The 13,004-nt window shown below is 35.6% G+C and overlaps 1 protein-coding gene across 8 annotated transcripts in view; it reads right to left on the reverse strand.

Moving 5' to 3' along the window:
- Positions 1-13,004, reverse strand: part of MARCHF1 (membrane associated ring-CH-type finger 1) — an 816,252-nt gene that overhangs the window by 157,901 nt on the left and 645,347 nt on the right. For all 8 annotated transcript variants that reach the window (XM_073017705.1, XM_073017701.1, XM_073017703.1 and 5 more), the window contains one exon: positions 7,163-7,213. In XM_073017705.1, the coding sequence (XP_072873806.1) occupies positions 7,163-7,213 (51 nt within the window). The remainder of the gene's footprint in view (positions 1-7,162; positions 7,214-13,004) is intronic.

The raw sequence follows: 13,004 nt of genomic DNA on the forward strand, positions 1-13,004 counted from the left end.
CTCAGCCAAAAGTCTGCACACTCTCCCACACCAATAGGCCAATAGTTGCTTGACAGAGATGGGGAGACTGACTGCTTTTCCTCAAGAGAGGGTTAACATGTGGTGCAATTTGTCTGGCAGAGCTTCCCTACAGGATCAGCTGAGCTTGTGTGTATTGTAACATGTTCATGGACTGGCATGGCCCAAGGATCACTGCTCATAGTCCACAGATCCCATGTTAAGAACTTACGCTTTATAAGTTAACAGAACAAAGCAGGCTCTATTCATTCATTCGACATATATTTGTTGAATGTGTCCTATTTATCAGTCACTTTTCCGAGACTGAGGAAGCAGCATTGAATGAAGAAATAGTTATTGCCCTCATATAGGTTAAACTAATTAAAAATATATAATACTGCAGATTATGATAAAATTTTTAAAGAAAAATAAGTAGCAAAGGAGATAGGTCTGCACTGATAAAGTGATATTTCAGTAGAAATGTAACAGAAACAAGGAAACCGATCATGGTGCTGTGTGAGGAACGCGCATTCTGGGCAGCAGAAGCATGAAGGGCAAATGCCCTGAAAACAAAACCTATGCTTGAGGAACAACAGGAAATCAGTGTGTCTGGAGATGAGTTATTAAGAGGAAGAATGAGAAGAAAATTAGCAAGATACCGCAGGGCTGGATTATGGCTCCTTGGCCCATGAAAGAATTTATGTTTTATTTCGAGTAATACAGAAAACCATTAGAGGTTTTGAAAAGCAGCAAGACATTACCTAACTGATATTTGGAAAGGATCATTTTGGCTGTTGTATGAAAAATAGACTTAAAAAATATAAGAATGATTGTTTCCGCCATGTCACCATTTAGCTTCTCAGTCTGTTCCCCGCAGAAAACCGGTAGGTCAGGCAAATGACAGTAGACCACAGCAAATGTAACCAAGTAGAAGCACTAACTGAAGCCGCTGTGTACTGTATGTAATATCTTTGCTACAGCCGAACAACACAGTATCTGGCATGTGGTATGAGGCTATTAATCTACTAATGTGTTATTTTCAATATTTGTCACAAATGTGGATCAAAAGCAGTTTGTATTCATCTGGCATGGACATTAGTATACAATCATGGTCCTGCTCCAGGGATATTTTACAAAACAGATTGGAGGTAGACTCAAATGTCCAGTGGTTGTCAAATATCAGAACAGTCCACTGTATTGATGATATCATCAGGTACAATAAGGTCTAATGAGCAGGAAGCACCAATACTCTGAATGCTTTGTTAGCATATCTGTATCCCAGAGAGTAGGAAATAAAATGAACATATCTTCAGGAGCTGACAAATCAGTGAAATTTTTAGAAATTCTGTAGTCTAGTGCGTGCTAGTGCATTTCTTCCAGAGTTAAGATCAAATTTTGCATTTTACTTCACTATCAAGAAGGACCCAGAGTGTTTGGTAGAACTCTTTGAATTTTAAACACAGCATAAACCACATTTTGGAATGATGCCCCTTTATTAGATGACTCAGAAAGCTGCGGTTTTGAGTGGGGCCTAGAATGGTAGAAGGTTCTGCAGCAATATCAGCTGCAATACAAGCACACTTGATGCCAGAGCAATAATAAATGGCAATACTACTAGAGGTACCATGATAAATAAAAATGCAATGTGGGCTCTCTGACAAGCTTTGAATGGACAACTGCAGTGAAAAGCCTAGTGTTCTGGATCAAGGTCATACTATTGCAGCATAGTTCTTTCACCATTTAGAAAGCAGCTCCTGACAAGCTACTTGGCCATAGTAAGACTGAAGGCCTTTCTGTGGACATCAGTCGACCATATGACTGGAACGATCCCTCATGAGCTTAATAACACATGTTATATTGTCCAGTAGGCAGAGCAGCAATTTACTGAACAATGGAACTTTCTCAATGGCAAACACTGGAGGAAGAAAACCCTGCTCCCTTGCCTCAAGAGGGGACAAAGTGAAGTGCATTTTACATTCCAGCATCCCCATGCAGGAGCAGAGAACTTCTGACTTCTTTCTCTTCCCTTGGTTGCCTTTCCTTGGATGTCTTCTCCTAGGAATATTCTCATAGTGAGTCATTGCAAAAAATTATCATCTCAGGATCTGCTGTGAGAAACCTGGCCTAAGACAGATTCCTATTATTTATTTTTGTGGGAAATTTGATTACCATTTTGAGTCTGGAATTCATGGCAGAGATTTGAGATAAAAAGATCTACTTGATAGTTGTTGGGCTATTGATTATATATAAAGTTATGAAGCTAAATGAGATCACCCAAGGAGTGAGTGTATATAAATAACATGCCTCAGGACCTAAGAAGGTCTCAGACTTTCTTACCTTCTCCCACCCAGACTTCAATAATTAAACTAAATTTATACCCATTTCCTCAACTTTGATCTCAGGACAGACCTTAACTCAGGCTCTCTGAAAGTTCTCAAATTAGTCCACCTCATTCCTAGTTATTTCCTAATTATATATCCTACTTTACTTCATCAACCTATTAAACTTACCCTCTAAAGGTATGTAGTCTGAAGGGACAGATGATTTATAGGTCCATTGTGTTAGCAAACCAAAATGGATCTCTCAATAAATCAGAACATTAAACACCTGTTCAGAGGTGCAAACACTTGGCTCAGGTTTTCAGCTGAAAAGAATTCTCAGTACGTTTTACACATAAGAAACACTTTCACCTTGACCTTGCTGGAAAATACCTTGGGATCTTAAAGACAAATCTGGAAAAATATGGAGAGATGAAGATTAACAGAAGTAAAATTAAAGTATATATTGGATCAGAAGAAAACACCTATTTAAAATGCTGTGAACTATATAATACCTTATACACAGTACATCATCAAAAAATATTTGTTGAGTAAATTGTACCGACTATCCCATGCATCTTTATTTATTTCAGAATTAACTGGTGTGCACATTTTATAAACTTTACCTTAACAATGTGTAAGACATTTTAAGGTAGAGACTAACTGAAGAATTGAAATGACTCTCTGTCATGTAAATGAAGTCTAGTGAATGTAACAGGAAATGATGGAAACTAAGTGAAATATCATTTTGTTAAGGTAGTGGTTTTTGAATATCTTCTCATAAACAGATTAGATTTTGTGAGCTGCTTCCTACACACACCAAAAAGCAAAAGATTTTATTTAAAAGAAAATTCTGTTGACTTGACTTGGAAGTACAAGCCGTTCTTTCCTTTTGACAGTTGGGTTTTGAAAGGTTTTTCTTGTGAGATACATATACTGTTGCTAGTTAAATATAATGATCCTTCACCCTAGAAGAAATAAAAGGCCAGATTTGGCTGACTTTTCTTCTTGAGGAGCCTATTTGTGAGTAATATGTGTGTTAAAAAGCAGTAACAAGCACTAATATAAAAAAATATTAAAAAGTTAAGTGATGGATAAATGAAAGCTGCCTTTTTCACATCCAAGGCATTTTGATAATCTCACATATACTGTATTAAACCTATATAACTTCTCTGTAGCTTTTGGATCAACTGTAACATATCCAAGGCACACCAACCTTACTTGAATTAAAAAAAAGAGAAAGAGAGAATTATACGTGTAACTGTCTTATATTTACTAAGACAAACTAGAAATATAAATTAATAAAAAAGTAAATGTTGCAAGGACAATGAAACTCAAAGTATAATTGCTGTTGGATAATATATGGTACAAAGATCCAGAGGTAAAAACTTAGGACATATAATTTTTGATGTTCACTAACAATTGCACATTTATTATTTATCCCATGTTTGGAATTTTTTACTTTCACAATAGCAAGATCATGTTTATAAGACACAATCCTGAATGACAAAAATAATCATGTTCCATTTTATACATACTCACCAAGAAAAGTCTCAAGGACCGTGATGGGTTCTAGATCAGTTTCTCTATTTCAAAGCCAGATAACACTTCAATGACTGGTGTTGAACACCAAGACTCTCATGAACTTCCCTGGTAGGTGACACTTCTTCACATGTGCTGTCAAACTCACTGAGCTTGACAATCTCACATAGATTAAGGTTGTATGACCTCTATGAGTAGACTGAAGATAATGCATTCTATTAAGATTCCATCTCAAAAACCCTTACAAAGTATTTTATATAACTTCTTCCTTATGATCTATGTTTTCTAGCTTCCATGCCTTGGACTTATAACCCTTTAAACAGCCTTCCTTGACAGTTGATCAATTCACACCCATTCTTCAAGTGCCTTTTTACATACCATTCTTCTAAGAAACTTTCTCTGCTGCTACCCTGTCCCAGTTAGATGGAGGTGATGGCTCTCTGAATTCCCATAGCTTCTGTCTCTACTTCTTTTTTAAATAGCATATTAGGGGTTCCATTCACCATGCCCAGGTTCAGCAACTTTCTGAGAGAACTCAGGATAGAATATATTCATACTTATGGCTGTGATTCATTACTGTGAAAGGATACAAGGCAAAAGCAGCAAAGGGAAAAGGCACAGGGAGTGATGGAGTAAAGTCCAGAGGAAACCAGGAGCAAGCTTCCAAAAGTCCATCCCAGTGGGGTGTGCTGGGAAGTGCTCAATGCATTTGATGACACATGTGAAGAAGTGTTGCCACCAGGGAAGATTGTAAGAGACTCAGTGTTCAAAGTTTTTATTGGGGGCTGACTGTGTAGGCAACCACATGTACCAAGACTCCAGACTCCCAGAAGGAAGGCATGTGCTTAGGATAGCTATGTTGTTTGCAGTTCAGGCACAGTGAATCATCCTTAACAGGTCGGGTGAAGCACTACTTATGGAATCTAAGTTTCCAGATGTCAGCCAAGGACTAATTTTGCCGCAGGCTATTCTCAGGATAGGAGTCTCACACCTGTTATGTGAACTCTTCTGTGCACTGTTAGTTACCCAGTCTCACTGTAAGCTCACTGAGGAATGGGGAAGGAATTTTTAAAATTATTACTCCATAATTCCCAGTATAGAACAAGATTTCTGATATGTGACCCTCAACAAATATGGATGATGAGAAAGTCTGATTCACTAAAGAACTGCAAGAAATAGACAGGAAAGGAGACTTAGAAATATAAAAAATAATTTTGCCATTGCATTCTAGATGGAGTCCTCTGTACTCTCTGTGATTTTCCTGTATCTAAGGACAGGAGATAAAGGTAAGGAAGACACCCATTATGAGTAATACTATTACTGACTTAAGACAATTTATTATTTATTGTTAAATATATGCATGCTTTTTATGGAAATAGGAATATGCATTTTTTCAAGGAAATAACTTCAGATTATTAACATCTTCCTTAATCCCATCTACTCTGCATTTTGTTATTATTACACCTAGAAAACATTGCATATATTATAGACCATGTTCCAATTTACTGGCTTAAAAAGATATTTATTGAGCACTTGCTTGAAGCCATCACTGATAAAGAAATATTAAGAACCCCATACTAAAAATAGCTAATACACAGGGCAAACACTGTTCTAAGCACCACTGTAAGAGGTAGATACTAATATATATACTCCTTTTACAGACAAACTTATTAGGGATGTTAAATAACCTTCCTAAGAGTGACTCTGCTATCCATCCAATCACTCCATTATACTGACCCTCACACTCTAAAAATGCTCACAGTCTTCAACATAAGTAATTATTTTGACAAAATTAAGGAAAAAATCTTTGCTCCAATGTTAAAGTTTTCCATTCCAATACTTTACAAATTAAAGAACTTCAGTATTTCTAGATTTGGCCACTTCATAATTGATAAATTATGTAATCAATGAATAGTTTTTCACTTATCAATTTATGAAAAAGTAGTGAGGATTCAACAACATATTTAGCATTGTGACTCATTCTGAACATAAAAGGAAAGTTAAATTGGTTTAAATAGGTAAACTCATGTGCACTGAAATCTGTTTATCCTACCACTGTTCGATGGTTGAATGTTTGTGGTTCAATTTAAGTGATGTTTAAGAAAAGAGTTTTTCATTTCTCTCCAAATGAGATGCAGTTTTATAATTAATTGTCTCTCACACAGAAGTACAATTAATACATACCAGACCCTGAAGAAGAACTCATAGAAGGGAAACTAGACTCTTGATTTTTCTATTTCTTAAAACATTAAAGACTAAAACATGATAAACAAGCTGGATTAAGTAAAACTCAAAGAGCAGTTTAGAAATGCAGATATAATTTCACCCCTAGATCATGAAAAAGTATTTGGTGTGACAAAGGTGTTGTCAGTACTGTTTACAAGTTTTTTGGTCATTACTTATTCAACATTAGTATTCAAGTTGAGACACATGACAGAGTGCTTTGGTTCGGGCAAAGCTCTTCATTGTGAAACTAGGGTGATAGATATTTGAAAGGCCTTGTTTTAATTTATAACCACTTCAGAAAACCTCCTTCAGGTGACTGATATTATCTTCGCCCCTATGTCATAAAAGAGGCAACTGTGTCTCAGGAAGGTAAAGTGAACATCTCAGGGTCATGTAAGCAGGAAGTGACAGAGCAGTGACTTACAGTCAGATCCTTACTCTCCAGAGTTAGTGCTCTTAACCAGCATGGAAAGAAAGGAAAAGAAAAAGAAAGAAAAGAAAGAAAGAAAGGAGGGAAGGAAAGAGAAGGCAGGCAGGCAGGCAGGCAGGCAGGCAGGCAGGAAGGAAGGAAGGAAGGAAGGAAGGAAGGAAGGAAGGAAGGAAGGAAGGAAGGAAAGAAGGAAAGAAGGAAGGAAGGAAGGAAGGAAGGAAGGAAGGAAGGAAGGAAGGAAGGAAAGGAGAGAGGGAGGGAGGAAGGAAAGGGAAGGGAAGGGAGGGGAAGGGAAGGGAAGGGAGGGGATGGGAGGGGAGAGGAAGGGAAGGGAAGGGAAGGGAAGGGAAAGGAAGGGAAAGGAAGGGAAGGGAAGGGAAGGGAAAGGAAGGGAAGGGAAGGGAAGGGAAGGGAAGAAAGAAGCAAATTATCTCTTGCACACAGCATGGTAAAAGAAAAAGTAGTCTAACTTATTTTCTTGAGTAAAATCACGTCCTTTTATTATAGTAAAAGCTTAAAATAGTTAAAACCATGAAGAAATCACCTTTGTGTTCTGCTCACAGATAATTACAGGTTAAACATAAACATTTATGTGAACTCATGAAATGTAGAAATCAACAAAACAAGAAAATGAGTACATTTCACCTACTTTTGAAATGTTACTTGATCGACTTGCAGATCGCCCTGGGGATTTTTCATTCTGAAAAATAAAATTGGAAACATTAATTAAAAGCAGGTATGGCACTTTCACCATACTGGACCACTGAGAAAAGAAACCACAGCACAGGGAAATTTGTGAATGCTGTCTACATTATTTTGACTAATACACATACTAATTGCTTACACAGAATGCTTTTTTCTTTTATGAAATCATATTTCTCTAATATATATTAGTGTACTTTTAAAAATGTTTCAATTAGTATCTGAGTATTAATCAGGTTACAAGTATTTGTTTCCAGGAAATAATTATTTCTCCAGAAAAATTTTTGAAATTCTTTGAAACTAAAATTAGACAGTAAAAGTGTAGCCTACTATTTCCCCTTTTGCCCTTGCAACTAGGCAATTCTGAGTAAATTCTGGTTTTCAACATCATTAAATATTCTGTGCTGGGTATATGGTATATACATCCACCTTGTATTCTTCTAAACTGCATTTTACTTATTTTTTGTTATTTTACATACTTTGAAATGAAAACATTTACTTTTTAAAATTTAAGATGCTTCTGGTTATATATTTTCAAATTAAAACTTAAAACTTTTATAAATATTTATATCCTCAGTTCTTTCCTCTGAAAGAATTTTTATTTAGCAGAAAAGAGGCATGAAAAAAGCTTTTGAAGAAATGTTTTTTAAAAGGTCATATAATTTTAAAGTAGAAATGAACCTTAAGTAGTTAGGCCCTCTCATTTGAAGTCCAGAGACGTTGTGTTCCTGAAAATTATATAGCTACTTTTTCTACTGTGCCAATTATGGTGGATAATCAACTGGAAAAAACAGAGTTTATAAGCATTATGCATTTTACATGTAGAAAGAGATCAAAGATCAAAGTACATCTCTACTTCTGTAGGGAAAATGTTGGAAGAATCAATTCTGAATACTAAAAGTTTATAAAGGATCTGACTTAACATTGTCGTTGAAATAATTTACCAATGTAAGAATTCCATTTCTTTCTTTTTTTTTTTTAAACTTCTGGACTCAACCCCAAAGTAGGCCTGAGTAAGCAACCGCAATGCAACTTGACATAGGCCATTTTTGAGAACTAAGTTGTTATAACAACCCTTGGGGCCGAAATTGCTCATGATGACTACTTGAGACAGTTTTAGAGACACAGTGATGACAGGATATGGCAGATGTGTTATTGCAGAAAAACAGTGGCTGCATTCACTGCAAACTGTCACTGTGTCATGTGCAGACTTACAGATATTCCAGCTGAACAGTACTTTTTCCTTTACATGCAACATCCATCTCATACAACCACTGATGTCACTGTGAAGCATGTTATTACAGACCGAGATGAGTCACAACGATATGGTTAGTTACACCTCATAACAGCTCCATGCTCCAGCTGGAGATTAATGTGTATGCTACCGCAGACATTTTTCCCTGATTAGCTCCACTGGTGATGGAGAGAGGCACTTTTCTACTGACATCTCAACTCCTCTTCTAGAGACTAGAAAACAAAATCAATCCATCTTTCTTTCTCAGTGAAATTTAGGATTTTGACACATTATTGTGTAGGACAGAGTCACATAATAGGCTTTGGGAAAGAGTGGTAGCAGTGGTTATTTTGTTACATTTTCTATATTTACCTGACATTTGAGAACATGATTAAGAACTAGAATTGAAAAGTGCTGCCACAGGAATCATGCAAAATAGGAAATTTAATTTTGCATAGGATTACTTAATTTTTCAAACTACATGGGACTTCATGGTGTTTTGAGATAAAACAAGAAAGGCCAGATTCACTTTACAGTTGTGTGAGTTCACCACAGAGATATCATAAGAATATTATTTCCATACTCTCTGCCAGCATCCACCAATCTAATGGGGGAAAAGCATCTGACTGATGATTTGATACCTCAAAGGATCTTTTAACTTGAAATGGATTGGCTTTATTTTCTCCCAATATAAGGTCAGGCATTGAAATAAACAAACTTAGGCAAAGGTTAACATTTTTGCCATGGCTACGTTCTCTGTTGTTTCTATACCGGTACATGGAAGAGGAAAGGGCATCAGAAAAGTTAACATGTGGGAGGACAGTGGTGCACACTGTGCTGTGCCGGCAGTGATGTCAACTGAGAGACTGTCTTGCAATGAGACCTCTGGTGACGTGCTAGCTCTGGCAGGAGTATATTGTTTGACATTCCTGGACTTCAACTTCCTTATTGTAAAATGGGGGATAATATCTTAGAAATCTGTGTAAGGAACAAATGAGTTATAAATGAAAACATTTTATGAGTTGTGAAGGTATGACATTTCCACTATAATTCAGATGTATAAGAAACACTGAAAGAGCTTTCTTTAAAAATCATGGTGATCATCATAGCTCACTATATACCTCTTTTTTTTTTTTAATGTAAACATCTTAGTTTCTATAACTTTCAATTCTGCCTTTGATTCTGGCACATAAAATTTAAAAATTAAAAATTAAATCATTCTCTGCCCAGGGGGATTAAGAAAATTGGTTTGCCTTGCTTTTGACGCAAAGCACCAGAAGCACTTCCTCTCTTGGAAAACGTCCAAAGCAATCTGTCCAATTTGCTACTAATTAATTGGGTGGCTTGTCCCATTACTATTGCAATGTCATAGTCTTCTTTGCAGATTAGTCAATATGGTTGTCATACCTTATTACAATCAGTTTAACTACTTTACCTTAGATTAAATATGAGCTGTCTCAGAATCTCAGAATCTAACATAACTTACTGGCACCCAAATTATAGTGACCTTGTAGGTCAATCAAAGTTGGAAGCAAAAAGAGTTCCTAACAAGTCTGCGTGGAATGGACAGGATCATTAAGCAGTAATGTTGGATTTCAGCATGTCATTCACAGTATACAGACAGGGAGAGAGACTTCCAGTTTCGTAAGTTTTATTGAAAATATTTTAATATTTTCAAGAAGTTTCTAATCATCAGTTTGCTATGAATGTGTCTGATATTAATAGTTCTGTTTTGTGATTATTATTGTTTTTCAAAGTTGATCCTACTAAACATGGTTGGATTCGTTTTACTAGCAAGGAAAAACGATTACCAAATGAGAAAATCATTACCAAGTTTTGTTTCAATGAATTTTTGATGTTATACTCTAAGGAAAGTGACACAGTTTCTTTAAAACGAAGTGGTCTTGGCCGGGCGTGGGGGCTCACGCCTGTAATCCCAGCACTTTGGGAGGCCGAGGTGGGTGGATCATGAGGTCAGGAGATCGAGATCATCCTGGCTAACACCGTGAAACCTGTCTCTACTAAAAATACAAAAAACTAGCTGGGTGTAGGGGCGGGCGCCTGTAGTCCTAGCTAGTCGGGAGGCTGAGGCAGGAGAATGGCGGGAACCCGGGAGGCGGAGCTTGCAGTGAGCTGAGATCATACCACTGCACTCCAGCCTGGGCAACACAGCAAGACTCTGTCTCAAAAAACAAACAAACAAACACACACCGAAGTGGTCGGTCCTGAGAATACACAACATGACTGGACATGTATGAATCTAGGTATAAATTTTCTGTGTACTATGTCATTGACTGAGGGACATAATAAAGCTTAAAAAAGTTTTTTTAATGTAACCTGGAAAAAAAATATTTCTGCAGAAAAAAACACACTAAGACATTCCTACAGAGACCACTAATCTGATGTTATTCTGTAATTTTATGTCCCCCTTTTTTTCAGGTTAAAAATCCCAAGTATTTGAAAGGAGAAAATAAGGTAATTTGGAAGGTCATCTGAAAACTTTAAGTAGACAGTAGAGCAATTTTTGCTAGGGTAATTATAACTTGGAATAGAAGAAAAGCCGGATCTCAGCTCACTACAAGCTCCTCCTTCCAGGTTTACGCCATTCTCCTGCCTCAGCCTCCTGAGTAGCTGGGACTACAGGTGCCCGCCACCTCACCCGCCTAGTTTTTTGTATTTTTTAGTAGAGACGGGGTTTCACCATGTTAGCCAGGATGGTCTTGATCTCCTGACCTCATGATCCGCCTGTCTCGGCCTCCCAAAGTGCTGGGATTACAGGCTTGAGCCACTGCGCCCGGCCAGAAAAGTCTTAAACAATGTTGTTTGTAAACGAAAACTAAGCGAGGACATGGGGAAATTGAATACTGCAATAAAGTTTGATTAAAAGATATATAAAACATCTCATGCCTGTTAAGTGATAAACATTTAATGTCTATGAAACATTTAAAAATTATTTGATCTTAAATAATACTTTAACAAATATTTCCAAGTAGAGATTTTACAGAGCATTTTTTTTCAATATTGAGCCAATACAATTAGTAATCCAATTTTGAAAAGTGACTCATAAGTCTTAATCACCTGAAAATTAACTAAGATACTTTTATATAATACTTGGTACAAAGGAATGAAAACTGAAATAGAGCCAGAAGCTATAGAATACATAATATTAAAACCTATAGAATGTTGCAAAAGCTGTATCCAGATAAAAGTTTATAAATGTTTTCATTATTAAAGAACACAAGAATGTAATAAAAGAAACATAAAAGCTAAAACTAATTAAATTGATTTAAGTTAGAGAAAGGATAAAAAGATTTTCTTAAAGAAAGTCTTTGAAAATAAAATAATTGCAAAATAGATGAACTTCCTATAAGACTTATTAAGGGAAAGAGAGAACAAAACAAATATGACATGAGAAATGATACATAATCACAGGCACAAAAAACTATATAAAAAGAATGCTACATGTAACATTATTGCAACAAATATGAACACCTAGAGGAAATACATTATATTTCAGTAAAGCAAAAACTCCCAGAATTTGTTCAAGAAAAAGAGAAAAACATAAGGTAGTTAATCAAGGAAATATTCAAAAAGTAAATAAAAGTCTATATGCTTCTAAAATGAATAAGGGCATTCTGATTTTACAACTAAGCTGTATTTTACTTTAAAGAACACATAATTCCAATATTATGTGTACTATTATTGTCATAGAAACATACATTTCCCTAATCCATATTATTAACATGGCATATATGAAACTTCAGATGTGTTAAGATAGTACTCCCTACCCAGCCAAAAAAAAAAAAAAAAAAACCAGTAGGAAAAAAAAAAAAGGAAAAAAAAAAAAAAAAGAAAATTGTGCTCTGATCTCATTTGGAACTACAGATGCAGAAAATCTTAAAAAATAGTGTATATTTCGATAGTAGCATATATCTTTGATACATGAGCAGTGTATCACTAAAATTACCAAAGAATAGAATAAATAGAATTTATCTATTTCAGGTTTTAAAAACTCAGGACACCTGTCAACATAATCTATTAGATTAACACATTGAAAGAGACAAACATTATGATTTTATAATTAAATTCTGAAAAGATATTTGACAAACTCTGGCAGTCTTATTCTAACGTAAGCTCTAAGTAAAACAAGAATTGAAGGAAACCCCTTGTAGTAACAAAGACAATATTCTAAAAAAATACAAAATATAATTCTAATTGTTAAAATACAGAAACTATAAAAATTGAAGAACATCTGTTAGAAGTGCTTGCTATCATTATTCAACTTGTCTTAGAGTTTTTAGCAAATACAACAAGGAAATTGAGTACTTTGTGGAAAAAGTATTGAAAAAGAAACAATAAAACAATCCTTTCTTATTAATGACATAATATCTTAGAAATCCCAAGTGTCTCTGGTTAAGAATAAAAACTGCTACAGTTAATTAGACTTTAGTAGAGTAGTTAGATATAGGACAATTATACCATGGCAGAGTCTACTAGGTTTCCTAAAATCCGTTGTCTTTTGCTTATGCATTAATGGAATAATAACTGAATATAC

The sequence above is a fragment of the Chlorocebus sabaeus genome, chromosome 7 (assembly GCF_047675955.1).
Source record: "Chlorocebus sabaeus isolate Y175 chromosome 7, mChlSab1.0.hap1, whole genome shotgun sequence".
Taxonomy (NCBI): domain Eukaryota; kingdom Metazoa; phylum Chordata; class Mammalia; order Primates; family Cercopithecidae; genus Chlorocebus; species Chlorocebus sabaeus.